The sequence below is a fragment of the Polypterus senegalus genome, chromosome 13, assembly GCF_016835505.1.
Source record: "Polypterus senegalus isolate Bchr_013 chromosome 13, ASM1683550v1, whole genome shotgun sequence".
NCBI classification, from domain to species: Eukaryota; Metazoa; Chordata; class Cladistia; order Polypteriformes; family Polypteridae; genus Polypterus; species Polypterus senegalus.
In genome coordinates, this window is record NC_053166.1 from 94,065,541 (window position 1) to 94,092,348 (window position 26,808).

At 36.3% G+C, this 26,808-nt stretch overlaps 1 protein-coding gene across 2 annotated transcripts in view; it reads left to right on the forward strand.

Annotated features, from left to right (window-relative positions):
• The window catches only part of med25 (mediator complex subunit 25), a 242,575-nt gene that overhangs the window by 159,774 nt on the left and 55,993 nt on the right, over positions 1-26,808 (forward strand). For both annotated transcript variants that reach the window (XM_039774147.1, XM_039774149.1), the window contains exons 16-17: positions 6,199-6,387; positions 6,490-6,597. In XM_039774147.1, coding sequence (XP_039630081.1) covers positions 6,199-6,387; positions 6,490-6,597 — 297 coding nt within the window. The remainder of the gene's footprint in view (positions 1-6,198; positions 6,388-6,489; positions 6,598-26,808) is intronic.

The window sequence follows — 26,808 nt, forward strand, 5'->3', positions numbered from 1 at the left end:
AACCAGTTTTTGCTTTTAATTAACTCCCTTTCCCTTCATTTTAATAGCCCTGTTTTTAAGGATTCAGTCCTCTGAATTGATTTGTTTCTTCAAGAAATGGCAGCCAAACAGAAATGAGACTTGAAACGAGCCAGCACATGAGCAGCTAAACTGGGATTTCAAATTCCAACCAATTTCACTCCAACCAATCTATTAATGAGAAGCTGATTCTTGCTATTAATTAATTAAGCCCGTTATTTAATTTTGTGGTCTGTTGCTGCTCTCATTCTGCCACAGCAGACATTTCCAAAACTGTTGATTTTCTGTCCGTCAAAATGTTTTGGCGACCTGAGAGATCAACCATACTGAGACCTTCACTCTTCTTTATTTTCATATATTGTGTGACAGGCACAGGTGAGCTGGTCATGTAGCAGCTCGTTTTGTGTCTAATTATTTTTTGGCTGCTAATTAAAAAAAGAGACAACTAAGGGGCCTGAGTCAAGTTAATTAAAGCTAAAGCAAAAGAAGTTAATTGGCAGCAAAAACTGGTCACTAATGAAGAAGATGGTTAGAATGAAAACCTGCAGCCATTGCGGCCCTCCAGGCCTGAAGTTTGACACCTGTGGGTTAGAGTGTTAGCGAAATTAGGCTTCCCTAACTCTTGCAAAGTTGTACGTACACCATAATTAAGACGTGAACATCACATTATTTATATTTTATTAATGTTTATCTAACTGTTTCTTGTATATAAGAGAAAATTTTAGCAATAGACATAGCAGTAGATCTGTGCATGTCACTGTGTTCTACCTCTGGCCTAAGTGGCACATTAAAACAGTCAGTGTCTATATAATGTGCATTTACAAAGCATGTTACACGTTTGCACTCATTTCCATGAAAGGTAAATATTTTGTATTGTCTCTGGAATTATTTCATGCAACTTGGGGTGGAAATGTCATTTCTTATCATTAAACCGGCACTTTATTCCACCCAGTGCTTTTTCCCTATCCTACATTGTGCTCTGCTAACCACTTAAAATGATCATAACATTACAGCTGAGTCAAGTATCATAACAAATGGGGATCACAGTTAAATATCCCTATTTTCTTTTAAAAAGTCTCATTGGCTAATTTTATTTGTGCACAATTAAGTAATATTGCTTGCGGCAATATTAATATGCCTCACAATAATAATAATAATATGCCTCACAGATTCTGCGTGTTAGCTTCAATATCTGTTCAGATGTTGTCTGTGTGGATTTTGCTTATCTTCCTTGAATCTGTTTGGGGTTCTAATTTCTTCTCTTTTTCATTCCAAAATAGGTTAATTGGTAATCCTGTATTGCCCCTGTGTGGGTATATTCATGAATGCAGGACCATGGGACGGTGCCCTGTACAAGGCTATGTCCGACCTTGCACTCAATTCTTCTGGGCTTTGTGATGTTCCTCCCATGAACCCACATTGGATATGTAATGACTTTAGCAGGGACTCTTAATACTGTTATTGATGAGATAATATTATTCAGCATTGAAGTGGGACAGACGTCTGTCATAGCAACATGCTAAATATGTAATGGGTAAAAAAATGTATGAAACAGTGTTTAAAACAAAGTTTTGTAATAATGTCATCCTTTAAAGCCTTACAATGTAAATAACACTGTAACAATCAGACTAGAGCAGGATGACCAAAGTGTTGACAGGTATGTAAATGAGAGCTGCTCAGAGTACTGTGTTCAGTACTTTTGTTGGTTTTCAGTTTGTGTGAGTCCCTTTTAGCATGTTTGACCAGTGTAACCTGGGTTTGGCTTCTTACGTTCAAACCTGTGGTGTTTTGCTTGCTCACAACTTTTGCGCTCGCACACATATTTCATGTTACGCTAAAATATGAGATTTGTAAATCTGTGCCCCTAGACCCCTCTCTACCGCAGATGCTTTCTGTTGTCCATGTTAAGAGGTTGAATCCAAATTATCTTGACATAAAACAAAAATGATATAATGTGCAAGCAGGCATGTATGTGAAACTTTAATGTAAGTCTTCATTGGACAGTGTCCCTTCCCCACTTTTGAGACTCTGCCTAACTCAGCCAACTGGGGCAATTATACACACAGCTTCTTACAGTGTATGCAGTTGCAAAGTGTGTTAAATAGCTGCAAGTTATCAAGTAACCAGTACTGTATGAAAAGGAAAAAAAAATGTTTATTTTCTTCTATTACAGTAAGATATTCTTTGATGTCAGTATTATTACTTTGGAGCTTCCATGTCATTTTATTTTTGCCCTTCAATGACAAGTTCTTCTGAAAGAATGAATACAGCACAATAAATAGCCTGATAACATGGAAGCAAAGATGCAAATTGTTTAAATGCAAATCTGAAAATGTTTGATTTTTCACATGGGAAAAGAGTTAGGTTCCTTAGTAGTATTTTTGAAAGTAGTACATTGGAAACTCTTAAATATTGAGATTGCTGTAAACATTTTAGAATATTAGAAATTAACACACTATTTTAATCTGAATAGCATGTTTATGTTAAGACCATAACATAACAAGTGTCATCATTTGAATACGTCAATTTTATTGATGGCCAACAAATAACACGATGTATGCCCAGTGTGGGTTGGAATTAGTGGCAGATTTACAGGTCATGGGGCTCTATACGTAGAATTTATTAGGGCCCTATTATTATACCAAAACCGAGCACTAATTTTAACAGGCCTAAAAAGGAAGACTGTAAACTAACAATGTTAGATTTCAAATGCAATGCATGATTCACTTCTGGTCCATTGGTTCTCATGCTCAGTTCTGGGGACCCCATGTAGCTGCAGATTTTGTTCCAAACTAGTCCTGTTTTTTAATTCAATTCCTAAACTAATGAAGCAAGCTCTTATGCATTTCCTAGTTTTTATGTTTTGGGTTAAATGCAGAAATAATTAAACTATGTCTGGTATTTTTTTTTTTGTTAGACTGTACCAGGCATTTCTTTATTAATTTTTTTTTTGCTTAGTTTTTACAGTTTTCATTCTCCCATTATTTACACGTTAGTGGGGCTGACCCTGAAGTAGTTGCAGACTTTCATCATTCAGTGTTTTGAAACTATTAGGAACAAAAACTTGCAGCCATATAAAGTCAGCAGTTCTAACTTTAAGAACCACTGCTATAGTAAAGCAATTTACCTTTATTTAACAGTTAATTGACTGGAATTCTAATCATGCAATCATCAAAAACCAGTCCAAATCGCAGACTAGTTTAGTGTTTGTACTTAACTGTGAAATAACTGCAGTAAATACCTAAAATCCATCATCATTACATTATTACGATTGGATTGAACTGTACATTATCATTTAAAGATCAATAATTGTCCTATCTGCTTACACTGAATTAGTAGGCATTACTTTTAAGTAAATAAAGAAATTGATAACCAGTTTATAAAGTGGTGTTTTATTTATAGATCCGTTTATTAAAATATTGTAAAGTGTTTAGTGTTAGATTTTTTTTAACTTTTGGAATATAATACGAGGAGAAAACGGATGTTGGTCAGAACTTTAAGTTAATGCATGGATTCTACATTTGTTTTGTGTCATATACATTATTTTTCAGATATTCTGTGTTTTAAGTCAGCATCATTGTGTGATTATAATGACAACTGTCATAATTTATTAACCATTAACTGTACTACAGTTTTAGCAACACTCACCAGGAAAAGCAGATAGGAAGATGAGATGTACATTTTATGTATTTTAAATGTTTTCTTGTTTACATTTTACTAATTAGTCATTCATAACTCTTGAAGTGTAATTATAAATATGAATTTTACTTATGCAGTATGTGTTTCTTACCAATCTAAAATCCTATCATGCGCACAGAAATATTCAACACAATTAAAAATGTCAAAATATTTGCACAAAACTGTTGACTACTTTATCAAAATCAATATTTGCAGAGCAAAGCATTCAGTCACAAGACTTGTTGAACTTAATAAATGTTGGTGTTTTATAGATTTTGAATCTTTTACTGTAAGTGCACTGGACAACCATTCACAACATGTATTTGATAATGGTAATTGGCTGTATTGTGTATTTCTGTCATCGCCACAACAAGTAACAGATGTAGCTTTTGTCTCTATATGTGATTTTGACAAAATGCTCATCATGTAGATGATTACAGGTGAAAAACAGAAAAAATGTTTTCTCTGTTTACCGTTGTCTTTCTCTCTTCTTGTTTCATTGTTTTTATTTTGCATTGCATATTAATGTTTCATGTTGTACATTCTATGAAATGAGAAAAGAATTTTTCTAAATAGCAGTGTGTGGCAGAGTAAGCAGCCAAGTCCTCTGGCAGTACAATAACTATGTATTCCAGAATCGTCACAGCCTAAATTTGTTTCAGTCAGAAATAACTTAGTTTCATGAATTTATCTGACATCAGCAAAACAAGGACATACAAGTCTCAAACCCCAAAATCTTTTTTCAAAATCACGACAGTACAGACTTGTCAGTACAATGGAAGAGTAACCAGCCATGACACCTGTTTAGCTCTAAAAAGTGAGCCAAGTGGCAGCTTTCTGTGTGTCTAAATATACAACTTTGTCATTGAGTTAAAACACTAATGTTATAAAAGTATAGCAATGGGCCTGGAGTTTGACATCCTTGTGATATGTAATGGCTGAGAATGGAAAATAGACATATAAGAAAGTGCTTGCATCAAAGGAATACAAAGGATTTCCAATAGCAGTAACATAGAAATATCTGAAATGCATAGTAGATGGTGTGACCATTAAGGTTTGAATTGGAGCCCAATTGGGTATTCTTTGGTGTTGGGTTTGTAAGCGGTTAAAGTTAGCACCTTCAAACTAAAACAGTGAATTAGAAATATTTACTGTTTGTGGTTTATAGTGTATAGCATGGGTACCCAGTACAGCCTGGAGTTGGGGCACCAGCTAAATTTCAAAACAAAACATAGCTTATGGTGTTCCCCTGAACAAATGGTTCAAAGTTGTGGATATGCAGACACTAGACAAACACACATTTCACTCTGTATATTTGATGTTTCTTGTTTCAGAGCCAATTCAACATGTATGTTATAAACTACAAGATCAGGAGTGTTGCTGTATTTAAATGTCAAACATTAGATAAGAATTAACCCTCATATGAGTCAATTCAATACATTCTTCATGAACAGTTAAACATATAAGCAAAATCTGTCCATGTTAGGTGCCCAGAATGTTGATTCCTGAAATAAAAAATCAAATCATTCAGTGTTCTATGGAGAATCTCTTGCTAACTGATTTGGACTGGTAGACAATTTGGAAGTGTTTCATACTAATTTGCTTTCTTATTTTCAGAGGTCAATTAGGAAACATTTTGAACGTCACTCCTTTTCTTCATGACACTACCCCTCTCACATTGTATTTATTGCCTTTTGACTGATTGGAAAGGCTACCTGTGTGGGTAGCTCTGTGCCAAAAATATCAAATAATCACTTTAGCTATAGATGAGTGGCTTGTACAGGCCAGATAATATGTTTTATCTGAGTGGAGTGGAACAAGCTTTGTTATTGTTACAGAAAGAGTATTAGTGTTCACTAGGATTGTGTTGAATAAGTAAACTTGTTTTGTTACTCTTAAAACTTTTTAATAACCCCCAGTGTTTCTTTAAAACAATTCACCAGTTTAAAATCTTTTGTTTTTGAAATAACAGTGATATAGATAAGTGAAATATATTAAAGCTGAACATAAATTCTCTTAGTATTTCATTGAGATACTATAATTTGCCCAAAATCTGAAGGTACTATATTTGCAGTTTATATGAATCAGGTTAAAACTACTTTGTGCCCTTTCTAACTTATGTATTTAGTAGAGTTTGTATTTGCATTATCCCTGAGAACTTGTCGCAACTTTTTGTGCCTGCATTTAGTGAGGTTTTGTTTGCTATACAAAATAAACTGAATTGAATTGGTTCAAGGTGGAACCCTTCCAGCAGAGTGTTGTATTAATTCAGATATTTTGAAGCTGCTTGAGAACCTAGGCACTTCATATGGACCAGAGAGAGACATGGAATATTGCCTGTAAAATAAATAGGAGCATTGATGATTTAGTGTGTATTAGTTTTACAAAAGTGTTAGCTACACAAGGGCTGTTGTGAGCACAACTTTCTCCCTCTCTGAAAGCAGTACTGCAGTTGACTGTTTTTCTTCACCAAAGGTTAATACTCCCTTGCTTTATTTGCAGGCAGGCTGTGTGCATTTTCCTCACACTGCACCCTGTGAGGTGCGAGTTCTAATGCTGCTGTACTCATCTAAAAAGAAAATCTTTATGGGTCTAATCCCAAATGACCAAAGCGGTTTTGTTAATGGCATCCGACAAGTCATCACCAATCACAAACAAGTCCAGCAGCAAAAGATAGAGCAGCAGAGAAGTGTAAGTATTTAAAAAACTTGAAGTCAAAATACATATTTTTATAAATATTAATTCAACAAACAACAGAGTTCAATATACATGCGTATAATGTGAATTTTATAGATGGGTGGTCCTCAGCAGCTACAGTCGGCGTCTGTTCAGAATCCCCAGGCATTCTTGCAGAAGCAACCAGGACCAATGGCAGTTTCACATCCTGGGGTGCAACAGCAGGTAAGGGTTTTGACATAAAATGTTAATGACTAAAAATCATTGTTGTTTCTATAAATTACTTATTTTGTTTATGGAAAATATTAACTATGTGGGAAAGAAGAAAATGTATAAATAGTTTTTACCTAATACTGAAGGTATACCTCAATGGTAAATCTGCTTCATCATAATAGAAAACATTTCCCACTGTATCTTATATATGTATATATTAAATATTAATGTTGATCCCACTTTACACCAGGAGTGTTAAATGAAGGTCCTGGGAGCCATAGTGGCTGCAAGTTTTCATTTCAGCCACTTCCTTAATTAGTAGCCAGTTACTCATGTTTCCTGAACTTTAATTGCTTTTCAAGATTCAGAATACTTCTACTAGCAGCCAAAAAATAATGAGATGCAAAGCAAGCCAACACGTTCTCAGCTCACATGAGGGTTTCTTACTAATTTCCTAGAGGACCACATTTTTCACTTTCAGCATTTCTTAGCACTAGAATTACCAAAGCCTACAAAAAAATTTGTAAACCCAGCCCACCTTAAATCCCTTCGCACGTCTTTGTTAGCGTCTTTTGTCTTGTAAATGTGCACATCAAGACAAGCAGCCTACTATTCCATCCCCCCACCACCACAGAATGGGCACAAAATTCTCCTAGCTCATGCCTCGATTATCTGGGAGTCAGGTACCTAGAGATGTATTGGGAAATAATAGATTGTTATTTGGAACACATGCATTTCATGTGTCTGTTTTACAACGATATATGTTAAAACAGAAATGTTTTTCATAATTTAGTAATAAATGACAAAATGTAGACATGAAGTGTATGATGTGTGAATCCTGAAGTCCAAAAAACAAATAAACACTCTCACAAAAGGTACAAGGATGATGACAAAGATTCTACATCAGAGAAAGAATGCATGTCACACTTTTGCCCTCGCTGTACTTTGTATATAAAAGCCAGATCGAATGTTATTTACCTTAATTTATTTACTTATTTCCTACAGCGTTAAGTCACAAGTAGACTGCAGAGCTTCCTGTGTTTGATCAACACAGGTATGCTCAAAAAATACATGTGTTATGCCACGAAAAGTGCATGCTGATACTTCATTTCTCAAGCAATGGTACAAGAATGCAGTCAGACTTCTTTTTTGGGCACATACATCCTCTATATCTAAACACTAGTGTGGAGAGTTGCTCGCATACTGAAGATTCTATAGCTGTAGGTGGAAGCTGCCATCGCTGTACTTTATATATAAAAGCCAGATCGAATGTTATTTACCTATTTACCTTGATTTATTTGCATATCTTCCTACAGTGTAAAGCCACAAGTAGACTGCAGAGCTTACCGTGTACATATACAAAGTACAGCGACAGCAAAAGTGTGACATGCATTCTTTCTCCGATGTAGAACCCTCGTCATCATCTGAGTTCACCTCTGTTATAGAACGTCTTTATGTGAAAACAGCAGTGCCATATCGGGGGGAGTGTGAATGTGACTGGGAGAATAAAACTGAATTAAAAAAACAAAACACAAAGCTGACCTTTACAAGTACCATAAATTTACACCAGCTATTACAGACTCAAATTAAATTTATTTTTTTATTCTAAAATAGTAAGAATAAGAGCAGCTCACTTCTCAAAACTGAGTCGTCTGGGGTCGAACTCGTGACCTTTTAATTACCAGTCAGAAGTTCTTACCACTGCGCCATCAAAGCGGTCGTATTAAAGACGTGTTCATGCCACAACCTATCGTGGGTTCTTTTTCTGCAGTTATATTCTTGAATAAAAGTGTACAGTGGAACCTCAAGTCACGACCGTAATTCCTTCCAAAACTCTGGTCGCAACCCGATTTGGTCATGGCCCGAAGTAATAATCCCCATAGGATTGTATGTAAATACAATTAATCCATTCCGGACCGTACAAGCTATATGTAAATATATATATTTTTTAAAGATTTTTAAGTACAAAAATAGTTAATTATACCATAGAATGCACAGTGTAATAGTAAACATCGAATAACGCTGAGAAAACCTTGAACAGAGAAAACTAACATTGCAAGAGTTCACGATATAGCCTTACGAACTGCTCTCTGTAAACACTTTTTTTAATTTTGAGTTTTAAGCACAGGGAAAAAAATGGACATTTGAAAAATCCATAATTTATACAAAAACTAACCATAAAAAACCAAGAAAACTAACCTTGCATGAGTCAAGTTCTGGCATGAACGAAGTAAGGAGGAACTGGGTGGAGAGGAGATTACAGTTTTGAGGTAAAGTCTGTGACGATGCAGGTTCGCTGCATGCTCCCATCTCGCTTCCGGGAGCCCTTAAACCTGTCACTGTCGGTAATGTTACCGATGAGCACGACAGTGAGACTCTACAATGGAGCAAACGGATGGTGCAAAAAGTGCCAAGTGCATTTATTAAAATCAACAAAGCAACAATCAAAAGCAGTGTCCAAATTAAAGTGCAGTGCTTTCAGAATACTTCAATAAATAAATCCCATAAAAACAGAAATGAAGTGGAGGTTAAAATCCAATAGAAAAAAGTCTTTATTAAATACAGTGAGGTTAAAACAATGCTCGAAGCAGTCTCTTTAAAAACAAGCCCAGCGCATTCTTTAACTGCCTTCTCGACCTTACGTGGCCAGTCGTCCTCCTTCTGGTCACTCCAGCTCCTTGATCGCTCAGCTGGAGCGACCGCTTCCTTCTGCCCCACCAAGTGTCAGCCAAAACACCCCTGCTTGGGCTCACTGTCCACCTGCCTGCCTGCGAGCATGTGCTCGCTCCCTAGCTTACACCGGCTCTTTCCACACTGCTTCCTGCTTACTTCCTTACTCCACAACCTCCGTCTTTCTTTTCTTTTTTCTCCCTTTAGCCGCCTTGTGCTTCTATTTATGAAGAGGGTGTGGCAGCTGTAGCAATCAACCACCACGCCCCCTCGCTAAGCTGAAAGCGCAGCGATTATTTTCTTAAAACTGGCCTCTTGACGTGAGCTGCGGACCCGCTATACCACAAAGTCCCTCTGCCCGATGCACGTCTGACCGAGAACAATGTCCTGTACAGGGAGAGACTGAACACGTGTGTAAATCACCGGCAGGTACGATCCTGAAGGGAAACGAAATAGAGCACAAAGAGTTCACAGCGAATGCACAGGGAGAGACTGAACACATGCGGAAATCATCGGCGTGTATGAACCGGAAGGGAAACTGGCTTGTTCGTCACCCGAGTCTGTGGTCATGAGCAGATGCAAAAGTTTGGCGAACTTTTTGGTTGTAACACGATTTGCACGTTTTCAGAGACGTTCATGACCCGAGGTTCCACTGTACTTGTTTTGTTATACTTGTACCTTTTGTGAAAGTGTTAATTTGATATTTGGACTTCAGGCTTCACATATTATACGCTTCATGTCTACATTTTGTCAATTATTACTAAGACATGAAAAATGTTTCTGTTTTAATGATGTGTTTACATAGATTGTTGTAGATACGGGACACATATGAAACATGTGTTCCACATAATGCTATAGTGTTTACTCAATACTACTCTAAGCAACTGACACGCAGGTAAACAGACTTGAGCTGAGAAAAGTTTGTGAGGCGTTTTGGGGTTGGGGGAATAGGATAGCAGGCTGGTTGCTGCTTATTGACACATTTACAAGACAAAAGACGCTGACGGAGAGGTAGGAAGGGATTTAAGTCGGATGGCTTTATGAGTTTTTTCGTAGGCTTTGGTAATTCTATTGTTAGTAATTGTTATCCTGTACTTGTGCTTCTCAAACTTTCAGGTGAAGATCCGATCAAATGTCACTGTATTGCATCGCTGTGTCACAAGCATATGGGTGGAAAAATTGTTTCAGTTGCTGACTTGTTCATGGTATAATCTCCCTGCATCCTCTCCAAAGGGGTAAACAGTGCCATGAAGTATTTTGTTTTTTATCCCATTTCTAATTGCGCTTGCTTCATCCCTGGTTCTCCAGTCCATGCCACTACTCCCTGGGAAAGAGAGAAACAAGCTTGATTACAAAAGGGAAAAATTGAGTAGAGGATGGGGATCAGGGAGATTGAAGGAAATAGTGCTAGAAATGGGATAAAATGTCTTGCAATGCTGTTTCGATCCTTTCAGTGACGTCACTAGGGAAACATGTGGAGCGGATTATACCGTGTACAAGTCTCATATACTTGCAAGCCAGTGACAGCCTCCTGCAACTCAAAAGCAGCTGAGAAACAGTGGTTTAGGTGTATGTATCTGTATGATTAGATCTGTGCTCAGGGCTGCCTGTTACCTACCTTGTGCCCATGGCTACCAGCAAAAGCATTATCCCCCACCCCAGTAACCTAACACTGGAAGAAGCTGGTGTGAAAATATATGTATGTAATTAGTTGAAAAAAGCAACAGCAACAAAAATTAATAAATAGACCTTTGTGGGGAGAAAATAGTTGAATTGCAGCAAAAAAAACCCTAATCTAGTGTACAAATTGTAAGCTTCTTCTGAGCTAGTGGTAAAAAGAAATTGGTCCAAGGACTAGCATGAAATAATACTTTTTAAAGTAAAGGTTTGGATGAGTACATAATTACACATACATATATACACAGAATGTTAAAGCTTCAGAGTAGGGCTGGGCGATATATCAAAAATTTATCGTTACCGAAATTTATGACTCTCATCGACGTCATTTTGCCCATGTCGGTAAATTCGGTATTTTAAAAAAAAAGAAAAGGCATGTGCTGGTTGGTGATGTTCATGTCCCTTTAAGACGCTGTGCTACGTTACAGACTTGACGGGGTGGAGTCACATGACTCTACTACCTGTAACAAGACGAGACACGGGTGAACAAATGGAGGACGATTTAAATGTTGAAGCAGCAGCGACGAAGGTAGAGCTGGTGGAGGAGGAAGAGGAGACGCTTGTTAACAAAAAAAATGCATCATCAATCGTTTGGCAACATTTTGGATTCAACAAGGATGATATTGATCAAAAAATTGTTAAATGTAAACTCTGCAAAAAGACTGTTGCGTCAAGTCAAGGTAACACAACCAACCTCTTCCACCACCTGCAGCACAACCATGTGATTCAATTCGAAGACATAAAAAAAGCTCAAAGCGAGAAGAGATTAGGAGGACCAGCAAAAACGTCTTCCTCCACCAGGCAGCGGTCAATAACCGAAGCATTTGCTAGTACTCAACTATATGAGCGAACTTCAAAAAGATGGCAAGAAATCACAAATGCTATAGGCTACCACATAGCAAAAGACATGGCTCCTATTGCTACAGTGGAACGCAACGGGTTCAGACACTTCATGAAAATAATTGACAAGAGATACTAACTCCCATCACGAAAATATTTTTCAAAACTATCATTCCCAGCATGTACAGCACAGAGAGGAAAAAGGTTACTGCTGAATTGAGATACGTTAAGCGTTGCAGCCACATCCGATCTCTGGTCCAGCCGCACAATGGAGCCGTATATTAGTCTCACAGTTCATTACATCGACAACAAATGGGAGCTGCGTCCAGAGTGCTCGAGACGGCCTATTTTCCATCTGATCACACGGGGAGATGGTTGGACAGGGTTGAGAGCGATGCTGTCTGCATGGGACATCAGTGAAGAGGACCTTGTTGCTATAACAACTGACAACGGCCCAAATATTGTGAAAGCTGTCAAGCTCAATAAATGGACATGGGTGCAATGTTTTGGGCACAGGCTGCACCTGGCAGTCGGTAAGTGTGTACATCTTAATATATTTGGGTGGTGACATCTGGTGTGTTTTAAAGTGACTTTAATTCTGTGTGTCATATTCAAAATTGAAAGTATTAATGTTTGAATAATGTTTATATAGGCATAAAAATACTTAAGACTGCTGAGCAGCAGTGTATCCAGAAAGTTTTTACAGAAGACTTATTGTGAGCCAGTGTTGATCATGTTGTGCTGTGAAATGTAGCAAAATACATGATTTTTAAAATGTTTTATTACTGTGCCAACCCTTTTAATTTTGTAAATATGGTCTGAGAGGTCTTATTTAATTCTTACTTTATTTTGCTTGCTTTATTTGAGAATTAGACCATGAATTGGGGTGATGTTGGGTGTGAAGATTTGGATAGATATGCTACCTCAAGGCCTTAGCAGAGATAGGCCTTTGTCCATGATGGCATTACATTTGCACAATCATTGTTTACTTTGTGAATAGCCAATGTGAAACATATTTATTATTAAACTATTTTGTTTACAAGGGATACACATTTTTTAGAGAGCATGGTTACATATTGTATCCTACACTTTTTATTTTGTTCAGTTAATAAATCTTAACCACTAAAAGTACTTACTACTATTGTCTTCATTTATTTTCAGTGACATTTTACAGTCCTTTAAAGTGGTAATAATATAATTGCAATGAATAGGTCTAGGGGGAATAATATTATCAAAATAACTGGAGGAACTATGCTGCCTGCCACAGCCCCATCAAATGGAAAAAAAAAAGTTTGTTTTTTTGGCACTTGGGGTGGTTATCGTCCATTTATCGTTATCGAGGTTAACTGCTCAATTTATCGTGATATTGATTTTAGGCCATATCGCCCATGTTTACTTCAGAGTGATATAAAGTGTTTTTATGTACATGCATATGTTTCCAAACAGGGGGCTTGTGCCAAGCAGTTTAATTTTGCAATGCATTGGGAAATTGTATCTGAACTTGCTACAATTATAGCAAATTGAGAAACACAAAAAAATGTATTACAGTGTTTGTGTATCATAAAATATGTACTGTAAAATCCTGATTTTCGTTTAGTTCTTATTAATTTAAAGAACTGTTTGTTTTTTTCAATTTTAAGTGCTGTACTTATGTTTTCAGCTCCTTTATTAAAATAACTAAGTAATATTTTTCGGTGTGTCATTTAGACACAATAATGCCAAAATTCCTTATTGCTTAAAGGGTTAAACTACATTTTCAGGACAGAAATAACCCAAACAGAATGTTTTATTTATTCTTTTTTTTTTTTTTTTATCAAATTTACCATTTTATTGAATTTTGATGTTTGAAGTAGTTCCTGCAGTAAGGTCATATTGCAGTTAGGTTCCAACCAGAGTCAACTAGAACCAGGGTGGAGACATCTAATGTAAATAATAAAAAATAATTTAAGTTTGGAATTTTTCTATTAAAATAAAATTTTGACAATAAAAATTACAACACATAGTCAAATCAGATGGCTAAGGACCATCTCCATATTAGACATCAAGCGTTATTTACCATTTTCCGTATGCTGCCTTCTTTCAATGCCAAATCCAGCAGTTATGAGTGCTGCAAATGTTTTTTTTTTTTTTTTGTTAAACTTAAATTATTTTCATTATTTCTCTGAGAATTGACATAAACACAAGAAAGAAATGACAGAGAATAGGAGCAGTCTCTGTAAATGCATTTCTACCAATTGGACTAGCAAGTATTAGGAATAAATCTGAATTATCAACAAATTGATCAGTTTCATCCACTTTGAATTCAAAGTAAATGAAGTATCAGCTGCATGTAATATCTCTTAAAATAAGTTACATTTGACAGCTAGCTAGGTAGTTTCTTTAGAAGGATGCTGACTATATAATGTTGTCCCGTCACATTCTTTTTTTGTTTTTGAGTGTTAGAAAAACATTGTCTTTCTGCTATTCTGTACCTTAAGTTATATCTTTAAAATATATAATATATGTTTTGAAACTACAGCACAATTTTTCCTTATGCTGCATGTCCACTTTGAAATAAAATTATCAGTAATTTTATGTCCCTTTATTAAATCTGAAAATTTAATAACAATTGATTGCATTGAAATATTGTAACAGGGGTAAATGAAGTCAATGAACAATCATATTTCATTAATGAACGTACAAAATTTGTACAATTACTGATTTATAAAAGTTTATTTAGCACAGTACAACATTGAAATTTTCTGTTTTATGCCTTTAATGCTTTGTTTCTAGATCACAGTATACATAGAAGCATAATATGGCATTTCCTTATGTATTTGCCCTGTGATAATTGATTGGTAATAGTTTTCCTGTACTATTGACACACACTTTAGCACTATTGTCTGCTTGTCATCAGTGTCAGCCAGATAGTTGTTAACGGTGTTCTTTAGGGAAGTTCCATAAAGGCTAAAAAGATTGTATCAGTGCTCAGAAAACTAAAAACTAATGTTGGTATGCATATTAGGCATAAATGACCTCTGACTTAAAGGAGCCGATTGTTATCCTAGCTGCTTCATACTCGGCAGTGAAATTGCTTGAGTATGTGGCAATAGTCACAGTCGGATGAGGAAAAGAAGGCAACATAAAGGAACAGTGATACTCTGAGCCTACCCAACTGGACACCCTTACATCCCCAGCTGTCCTTTGATATCCTCTCCATGAATACTGCAAACAGGATTGGTGACAATACACAGTCTTGATTGGGTCTGACACCCACAGTCAATGAATCTGACTTAACGCCAAGTATTCAGACACAGCTCTCATGGCTTTCATATAGGGAACAAATAGCAAGCAAGAGTGGCCCTATTATCCCCATTCATGTAGCACCTCCCGCAACACATGCCAATGGATACTATCTTTTTCCAAATATACAAAATACATCTAGGCTGGGTAATCATTCTTCCATACACCCTCCAGCAGCTGTGCCAGGGATAAGAGTTGGTCTGCTGTTCCACAGACGGGACAGAAATTACATTGTTCCACCTATATCTTTGCCTCTATCATCAGATGGATTCTTCTCTCCAGCACCTTTGCATATGCCTTTCCTGTGAGGTTGAGGAATGTGGTCCCTCTGTAGTTTTTCTTAGATATGGGGACCACCATACCTGTCTGCCATTCCAAAGGTGCTTTACCTGTTTTAATTAGGAAATAATTAGCACAAAAATTAATCAAATGAAATGCATCTGTTTTTTCATTGGAAAAACATGAACTATAATGAGAAATGTTTACTGGAGAAGTAGTACTCATTTGGAACTGAGATATGTGCTGCTAGAATCTGCCTTTGGAAGATGTAGTTGAAAATACCGTGCAAGTTCTCTGGAACCTGTAATGCTGTACTATACGCCACATAATCAGGCCGTTTTTTAATGATTTTTAAGCAGAGGGAGAAAATTAACATTTGAAAAATCGGTAATGTAATAAATCAGCAAGAAAAGCAACATTGTAACAATGCACGGAATGAACCAACACACAATCGTCTGAAGTGACTGAAAACTGCCAGACGGAGGGATGGGGGTGCACGGCGAGGAGTGTGGAACGGGAGGAAAGGAGAATGACGTCCATTCAGCTCCATCCATCATGCTAGTCTGCTGATTTCTCGTTCAGTATGCACTGCCTGCTCATGTGCCCACCTCCAACTCGTCACTTGAGTCGCCGTCTTTACACAGTCCAGATGTACCTGTGACTGACGTAGACTTTTCATTGCTCTGTGCGGTTTTGGCTGCTATTCTATATATATTCCACCAAGACACCCGACCACGGTAGTAGCGAGGTGGGAGGGGGGTGTGTACAAAGGGTTGGGACGCAACCAGTGGGAGCGTAGGAGTCGCACTTAGTGGGACTTAGTTTGCAGCCCGAATAGGGTTCAACAGCTTACCCACGCCGGGTCGACACATGCTCAGTGTCATGCATAACTATTTATTGAATGCTAAACACTTCTGGAAAGACACGGTTGTCTAAAATGGGTGGGTTTGAGGATACAACAGAATGAGAATGAAAAGATGGAACTCTAAACTTTTCATTGCTCTGTGCGGTTTTGGCTGCCTTTCTATATATAATCCACCAAGACACCCGATCACGGTAGTAGCAAGGTGGGAAGGGGGTGTGAACAAAGTGCAGGAGCATCTAAGAAGACGCATGTTTGTCACTGAAGTGAATTGCTGCATGTAGCGTGTAAAACAGTTTGCTATGGTGCACGCAGGCGTGCGTTGTAACCGAAAACTCTTTTTTTAAAGACTGCCTACTTCATTGTGCTTCAACCTCAGTTGTAAAGGATTGTTTTAAGGATCCCATGGGATACCCCTCGCAAACCGTTTCACACGCTGCATATGGCGATTCACCTCTGTGAGAAACATGCCTCTATGAACAGTCAACGTAGCTCAGAGGTGCATGACATGCACATGACATTAACCTGACCTGCACTGCATGTGGTCTCTATGAAAGACTAATATAAATGACGCCATTTTTTCTGTGTCGTCGCGTCCGAGCTGATGGGCGTGGCCCTGCGAGTTGTAGTCGTTTCCAATGGTCTTGGAGTTGGTGGGCGTGGCTCTTTCCTGCGTGCGCCATAGGTGTCTCACTTGTCGGCAGCTTAGTGAATCCACGCCTCTTCCGGCATGCTTTCCATGGTTGTCTTGCCTTAGTGAATTATATATATAGATTGTAAAAAACTAAATTTTCTGTTTGAGGAACTGTCAAACACCGTTTTGCAAGCTTGACAAAAATTATTAATGCTGGTCTAAAACATTGAAGTTGAGCCTTTGTTAACCTTTTGATGTCTCAATACACTGTGTATGAGGGAATACTTCATATTGGGTTCTCTGATCACATAGATCTTCAAACTCAGCATGGAAGAGGTGTTGAGATAGACCAGACTGATTGTAGTGTTATCTATAAAATCAACACAATTAAAAGAAATGATTAACTATTATTTGTGAATTGTAACCAGCACTAATCCATTAAATACCACCCTCCTATTCTCCAAACAAGGTCACCTTAAATCAGTGGAAATGTAATATACAAGCAAATTTATGTTTTTATATACAGTTAATAAAAACATTTAAGCCAACTTGCCATCCATCCCCTTGTCCTCCTCTTAGTATCCACAGAAGCAAAGAAAAACATTTATTTGGCATTTAATGAACAACTATTATGTAGTCCAATCCAGTTTAGTATTAAGTTTTGACATAAAAGGAAACATGTTAAATATAATGTTGAGCTGGACTTCTACTAATATCTATGAATAAAATAATTTTAACTCCTTCTGATTAAGCGATTAAGTTAAAACACAAACACCTCTGATTGTTTCACCTTATGCAAACTCATTACCCCCTCCCTTGCTGGTTTAGAAGAACTCTATAGACTCTTGCAGCCTCAAGTGTACAGCTGCAAATCAGCCTCCTTTCATCAGAGCTAAAAATCACATAACATGAATAACCTTTTTTGTCTTGTAAGTGTACTTTTAATTCAGCCACTCTCACTGACCCAGCTACTCAATTATATAGTTCACTGTATTAGTGCCAATAAATTAATCTACCACAGTAAACTGCGCATCTTAAAAAAGAGTTCCTATGCTTGCATTTTTATACTGAAACAGATAATACTGCAGTTGTTTCTATCTCAGGTAAAACATTACTTTGATTTTTTTTTGTGTTTATTTGGCGATGCAATCGGTTTTGTAAGAGCCTGAAAAACTGTATTATGCTTTCCCATCTGAACATTACTACTGAATTAGAATGTACAGGAAAATAAATTTCATATGTTAAAAACTAAAGACATCTACACTTTGCATTTGTAAGAGGGTCTGTTTTTGCAGTGATCTGTCATGAAGAGTATTTATTTACTCATGTATAATTTATTGTAAAACACTGAGACCCATTCATAAGTCTTTCTGTTTTCCTAACTCACTTATCCAGGATAAGGTTGAGGGGAAACTGGAGCCTGTCCCAACAATCGTAGGATACAAGACAGGAACAATTCCCAGACAAGGTACCAGTTGATCATAGGATGAATACATATGGACCGTTTTAACAAGACCAATTCACCTAACTTACACATTTTAGGACTGTGGGAGTAAACCAGAACACTCAGAAGAAACACATGTGAACACTGTATGCAGGCCCGCTGCCAGGGGGGGACAAACGGGACTCTGGTCTGGGGCCCTAACGGAAGGGGGCCCCTTCACGTTTCATTTTTTTTTTATGCTGATGTTGTGCGCGTAGATATATATTCGGACAATTATTCAAGTTACATGTAATAGAAAAGTTAAATCATTTAGCTTACAACAATACAAGTGAGTGTTTTAATAGCCACGCGCTCCACGCAAGTAGATATCATGCTCGTGTCGTGTCAAGCACGCTTGTCAAAGGGAGCCGGCAGAGGCACGCTTCTCAAAGACAAAGGAGAGCTGACACCAACGTCCTTGAGCTTGACGTTGATTAGTATGTTTGTTGTACAGGGTACGTGGATAATGGATTGACTTCGCCTCTGTAATTGAATACTTCCGTTTCACACACACACAGGTGCTGTTCTGTCTCACAACAGCGATATTCTTGTGCACTATCGTGGATGTTGACGTGTATGGTGTAGCAGAAGTCCATCTCCGTACTTTGATAATTCATTCGCTTGGGTGTTTATTGTTACTTTTAAAGAAGTGACGAGTGTGCGTTGGTTTTGTGTGTATCACTAAAGATTCTGTATCACCCGGATTTTTTGAAAACTTTGACGTTTGATACAGCAAGTTTCCATACTGATTGTACACCATGTAGATAACCCTAACGTTAGTATATATTAAAATGTTCAGATGTTACTCCTATTCATTGCATTGGTATAATTGTGCCATTACACGTTAGATAATACATAGGCCTATCTCATTAATGTATTGTTTCAATTCCGCTACGAGCTTCTGTTAGCACTGGCTTTCCTTCTCGCAGTCAAACTTTGATGTGCGAGAAGACTTAACTCATCAAGTATGGTATTCATAAATGCAGCATTGTCGCTGTCGGATAAACTACATTTCGATCATTTTGTATACGTATTTGAAGGTTTTGGCATGTGGGGACCCGGGGAAAGGCAGAGGGGCCCACATGTACCCAGTTGTCTGGGACCCAAATATTTCTGGCGATGGGCCTGCTGTATGGAACATGTAAATTCCACACTGGGTGTACCTGGGGTGCAACCCCAGTTAATTTTTAAATTGGATAAATAGGTTAATTACATGGGAAAACCACTATACTTTCACTATCATTTGTGAGTTGCAGCCAACACTAATCCTTTAGACAGTACCCTCCTGTTCTGCAAACAAGGTCAACTCCTAGTCTGATACACCAAATTTTGCTTTTGTATTGATCTTGTAATGCTTTCTGGGTAGCTTTAAGAACATCTCTTGCCTATACCAGTTAATTAAGCAAATTAAATGCCATTCCACCTTTTCATTAACCTTCACACCTCACAATGGTCTGCCATCTTACAAATGAATCTATATATTTTAAGGGTTCTGTATGACCTCAGTTATAAATTAATGATGTGCAGTTTTAAAACAAACAGTCATCTTGTGCCTTTCAAGCTATCCAAAAATGATTGACAGCACCTACAATTCATTTTTACTAAGGAATTTATTTTTTCTTAGTTTTTCCAGGATTCCTATAAATTACTGGTAAACTCATTTTAAAATACTGAAATATGATGATGATGATAATACATATAATTATTTGGAAACTCATTTTAAACTAGTGAAAAATATTTAATTTTTATTGTGTAGTGCCAATATTGTACATGATGCAGTGCTTTCTTAAAAAATGAAAGTAAAACTTTTTGGGTGGCTCAGTCACTATTTTCTTAAGGGTGACACATTATGTATGAATGCAGAAACCATGGATGAATCTTTATTTTCTACCAGTACCATGATTGTTAAGTTTTGAGAAAAACCTTCCTAAATCACACTACAGAATAACACAGTCAAATACTAATTTCACAGATTTCTTCTGTTCTTATCCTTTATGTGGGAAGGGTGTTATAGCCCCTTGAAGATTTGAATTATATCTTGCTCACTTTTCATCTTTCCAGTGTAATTGAGGAACATGCCTATAAATGTAACCACTGTAACAACTATGTGCATTGTGTGCTCAGTCAAAAGATGTCTTTGACTCCTTCATACAAGGTATTTATCAAAACACACTCCATCTTCTGATACAGACATGTCTAAAATGTTCCTTCAGTGCATTATCATGCCACCCAGGGTAAATGTATTCTGAAGAGTTACTCATCCTGTTTGCGTAATAAATGCAGTTAAGTAGGTACTCCATTGGTTTCTTGGCCAATGAACTAATAAGATTTAATCATACTATGTTTTTCTTACTTCATGCTGATTTGAAAGGTTATTGTTATGTCTTAGTTTCAACAATAGTGGCCATTAGTGTTAGATATAGATTTGATTATTGTAACACAAACATCCTATTGCAAAACCTCAAGGAACTAAAGGTCGTACCTTAGTAATAAAAAAGCTTTTGTTTCCCCTCATTTTATCTCTTAGTGACACTGTGCTTTAAAACTGAGAGCCACACACCAGATTTGGTTTTCTTGATCTGCAGTCTTAAGAAGCTGCTCCAGAATATTTTGAGTCTTTACACCAGGACCAGTGTCTTGTTCATCTCCCACAGGAGGTAGACTGTAAAGTTTTTCACTTTTGTGAACTTGATAATTATGTGACCCATTCCTTCTCAGATTCAGTCCAAAAAAATCACATAAGATTCTTTTCTACTTATAAAATAGAGGATCAGAATTTTCAAGCGGTCACAGACATAACTGGGAAGGTAGAGACATCCCATCATAAAACATCATACAGGTTAAGGAGAAAACTCAGAGGACCTTTTGATAAATAGTTTCAGAGAAACATGTTAGACCTACATATACATTTTTGTTATTTCCATGCACCCCTTAATTACAATAATTGTAAGTGACCTGTGGTATAACCAGATTTGTGCCTTGCTAACAAATATCTCTTGTTTATCACATAAAAGAACTATTGGCTTCTTCTTGTAAGATAAACTGTTTCTGGAAGTGTCAGTAGCCTGCCACTTCACCTCAAAGCAGAGAATTATTTCTGAGCAGCAAGGAACATCAAAAGATCTATGGTATACATTCTGGGAAGGCACAGGTTATGACATAGATTATAAAAAATCCTTTTGTATTCCTTGTACCTTGTCAAAACCATGATTAAAAGGTGAAAGACATGCCTGAGCCTGATTTCAATTCCAATTCAATGCCAGCTTTAAAAAAAAGTTAGTCTTTTATGACTGAGATTATTTAATTTGTGCATATCATAGGAATGTCATATGCTATCCACCTAAAAGATAAAGAAGGTAGATGTTACAACAATTAAGTGTGTAAAATAAAAAATCAACTCTGTCAGAGCTATAAACCATGGCTAAAGGTTACTTCAAAAAAGTTTTTAAAAAATAATTCTCAAATTTCTAAATGCAAGAAAATCAAATGATTAAATTAATTTACATTATTTTAAACTCCTGAATCCTCATAACTTTGTTACAGATTTTTACTACTTCATGACACATACAATAATGAATTAAAATAAATACAATAGTAATTATAAGCTACTTTTCTTAAAATTAAAACTAGAAAAAAGATAGTTGCAATTATAATTTTAATAAGGAGACTGTTATGGTGGCATAGTATTTAGCCTATTTGAGTTCCCCTTGTTTCTTGTATGACCCACATGAATGTGCACCATGAAGATTTTTACTTGCTAGGAGCTGGGAGATCAATGCCTTCTGAGCTAACCTGAAAACTACATTTTGCCTCAAATGCACTTGTTTTGCAGACATGCTGCCTTGAGTTGTGTACAGCACCTTCATGGTAAATATGGCATGTCCAACTGTGTATATTGCTGTCAAGACTTTTCCAGTATTGATGGTGGTTTCATTAACAACATTTGTTTTCTTTTTTCCTTGTGCCTACAGAAGCTGTTCCCTATGGAAGCATATTAGGGCCACAGAGAAGAAAAAAAAATCCAGACACAGTGAAGAAAAAAAAAAGTATTTGTCGAGAATAAAGTCAACATGCCGACTTAATTCTTGACATTTCCACTTTAATCTCGATGCTTATGTCGAGAATAAAGTCGATATTTCCACTTTATTCTTGACATTTCTACTTTATTCTCGCCGTTTATGTCAAGATTAAAGTTGCCATGTTGACTTTATTCCAGTAGTTTATCATTAAAGTAGAATATCGTAAACTAAACTTCATCTTAAACTGAATATTTAATTTACTAGATTTTCTCAAACCCCATCGTAACTTAATGTAGCACATTAAATGCTTTGTGTTACGTGTTCCCCGATCCATGTTAATCGGTACGTGTGTCTTAAACTGATTTCCTCTTGCACTAAGAGGAGGCGCAGGCAGCGATCACCACACAGAATACATTCACTTCATTATATTCCTGCTCTCTGAACATTTAGAAAGCGAAGATAAATACTTGATACCAATTAATGTGCTACATTAATTTATGATGGGGTTTGAGAAAATTTAGTAAATTAAACATTCATTTTAAGATGGTTTAGTTTATGACATTCTACTTTAATGACAAAATAAACTATGAGAATGAAGTGTAAATGTCGACTTTAATCTTGACATAAATGGTGAGAATAAAATCAACAAGTTGACTATTTTTGTCATAAGCGTTTCGAGAATGAAGTCAACATGCCGACTTTATTCTCGATGTATACTTTTTTCCTCCACTGTGCCCATAGGTTTTTTTTTCTTCTACATTGCCTTAATACGCTTCCGTAGTTCCCTTTGGACAGTAAACTAGCAAGATTTTTATATTTTATTTGAAGCAACCTCTTCTCTGAGCAATGCCATATAATGGTTATTGGTACTCTTTCAGTATCGTTGCTGTATCTCCCTTTACAGTGCTTTATCAATTTTTTTCTTTCTACCTTTCACCATTATTAATACTTGTAATGGTATACAATAGCTGAATGTTGGTTAGGCCATTAAAACATTACAATTGTGACAAGGCCTGTCTTCCCAACAAGCTTGCCAATTCTATTCAACTAGATTCCAAAATAACACAAATTTGAGATTTGAAGAACATAAGAAATCTGAATACCAAGTGGAAACCATGCAGTCCATCAGGCTAATTTGTTTACTAATAGCTAAGCTGCCCCATTATCTTTTTCAGATAATTTTAAAGGCTGTCACAGCTTCAGCTTCATATCTCTGTAGTTTGTTCCAGATTCCCACAACTGTTTGAATAAGGAAGTGTTTCCTGACTTCACCCCTAAATACACTTCTCATTAACTTCCACAGGTATCCTTGAGTATTTGGTTCACCATTAAGACGGAAAGAATTTTAATCTGTATTAGGTAGTCTCCTCTGCTCGAGACTAAACAGGTTTAATTATCAGAGTCTGACATGTTCTTAAGTCCCCGGATACACTTGGTTGCTCCCCTCTGCACAGCTTCAAGTTGTGCTGTGCCTTTCTTGTTGCATGGCGTCTAGAACTACATACTGTAGTACAGATGTTGTCTTATTAGTGCTTTATAAAGTATGAGAATACCATCCCTTGATTCATATTAAATAATTTTTTATGATATGAATATTTTATTTGTCTATTTAATAGCTTCTGCATATTGCTTAGATAATTAACCTGTTGTGTCAACATAAAACCTCTAAATCATTTTCAGAAGTTGCTTACTTTAAGCTATCACCTATCATTTTATTTGTAACTGATGTTCCTTTTACTAGTACTTTGCACTTTCCTATGTTAAATTGCATTTTTATGTTTGCCCAGTTCTGGAGCTTGTCAAATCTACTTTAATTATTTTTATTGCATCCTTGGTGTTTGCAGTTCCTCCAGTTTTAATACCATCTGCAAATTTCACAAGTTTACTAACTATACTGAAATCTGTGTCATTAATACAGTATAAATCAGAAAAAGTTACCATCCAAGAATGGACTCCTGAGAGACTCCACTGATAACCTGTGGAGCAGTCACCTGTTACCTGCCGGTAACTTGAGAACTTGAACTTGGTGCCTATAGCTTCTATTTTCAGAATTAATTTTCAGTGTGGCACAGTATCAGCAGCACTTTAAATGTGTTACTTAAATTATGTCATATGCTTTACTTTTTTCAACATTTGCATTTGCCTGTTCAAATAAATCTAACAGATTGGTTTGAGAAGATCTACCTCTCATTGACCCATGTTGGCTCTTATTTAGTATATTTTAATACAGGTACTTTTCTAATTTATTTCTTACTATAGGTTTCATAGTTTTTCATGGTACAGAAGTAAGGCTTGTTGGTCTATAATTACCCGGATCGATTTTGTCTCCATTCTTGAAGATTTATATATTATCGATGATTTCATTTAATACGATAAGTGAAATCCCATCAGGTCCGGGTTTTTTGTTTGTATTTATTGTTTTGAGAGATTGTAGAATATCTGATTCTTCTATTTTAAAATCTGTGAAGTGAAGTGACTTTTAACTTCTGCATATGGCATTCCATTTGTATCTTCCTTAATAAATACATGGGTAAAATTTTTTCAGTACAGTGAAACTCCCTAAAGTCTCTACTGAGACAAGTAAATGTACAAATTAAAAATAAATCAATATATACATTCATTTATTGAGAGGGTAAGTTATGTATTTTTTTGCATGTTTGCATTTGCATTCTAGTGGTTTATTTTTCTTTTTTACTAGATAGCTAGTTTTTGCTGCAATGAAACAGATACCAGGAATTTGTTAATTCCTTCACATCTGAATCAGTGATCTCAGTATTTAAAGATTTACCAACATATCATAAATTGAGCTGGCAATTGAAGACAGTTAAAAAAATCATAATTCTTATTCTGTAATTGTAAATTGAATACCTGTGAAAACAATGAGGTTTGTATCTGAAATAATTGTGTTGCTTAGATATAAAAGCATTAATGAAGGCATTTATGATGTAAATAAAATAATTTCTAATCATTCATACACAGTTTTTATAACAAATTTCATAATTTCTCTTTTTCTGAATGGTGACAACATAACAACCAAAATAAAACAAACCAGCTTATGGACATTTATTATGGATGCAGTGGAAAGGAATAAGGGAAAGAGAAAAAAGCTCTTAAATTTCTTTTTAGTATTATGTTTTCATGAATACATTATAAATATTTCTAGATTATGTCTGATTGTCAACAATTTTGCTGATTATGGCTTACAGGTAATGAAAACTCAAAATTCAGTATCTCAGAAAATTAGAATATTACATCAGACCAATAAAAAAAAAGATTTTTAATACAGAAATGTTGACGTACTGAAAAGAATGTCGATGTATGCACTCAATACTTGGCCGGGGCTTCTTTTACATGAATTACTGCATCAATGCGGTGTGGTATGGAGGTGATCAGACTGTGGCACTGCTGAGGTGTTATGGAAGCCCAGGATGCTTTGATAATGGCCTTCAGCTCATCTGCATTGTTGGGTCTGGTGTCTCTTATCTTCCTCTTGACAATATGAAAGCAAAATTAAAAGAAATAAACACTTGAAATATATCTCTCTGTGTGTAATGAATCTATATAATATGCGTTTCACTTTTTGAATTGAATTACTGAAATAATGATTTTCTAATTTATTGAAATGCACCTGTGTGTGTGTATATAGTTACAATAATAGTCAAAAGACATCAAAAAAGGTTTTGGGCAGCCACCTGTAAATTGTGTCCTGACTGCAAATGGGTAATTCGTTTGTGACTTGTCCAAAACAGAACTTATTTTAAGGTTGTAAAGATGGCAGCTTTAAAAGCCTAAACAAGAAGTGATGTCATCGGGACCAGAACTGGAACTGATGTCATATGGACTGGAAGTATCATCATCATTGGCCCCGGAACTGGAAGTGACAACATCAATAATGTCAGGCCCAATAGTGATGTTATCGGCACCAGAAGTAACATCATCACTGGGTGGCTGAGAACAGAAGAGGCGTCATCAATGGTGCCGGAATTCCCATGGATGGTCTGCAGAGGATTGAGAGAGAAAGTCAGTGCACCTCACCACCCCCTAGTCTGGCATGGAATTACTACGCATGTGTGTGACTAATATATATATACTGTATATATGTATGTATGTATGTATGTGTATGTATATATATATATATATATATATATATATATATATATATATATATATATACAGTGGGATGCAAAAGTTTGGGCAACCTTGTTAATAGTCATTATTTTCCTGTATAAATCATTGGTTGTTACGATAAAAAATGTCAGTTAAATATATCATATAGGAGACACACACAGTGATATTTGAGAAGTGAAATGAAGTTTATTGGATTTACAGAAAGTGTGCAATAATTGTTCAAACAAAATCAGGCAGGTGCATAAATTTGGGCACCACAAAAAAGAAATTAAATCAATATTTAGTAGATCCGCCTTTTGCAGAAATTACAGCCTCTAAACGCTTCCTGTAGGTTCCAATGAGAGTCTGG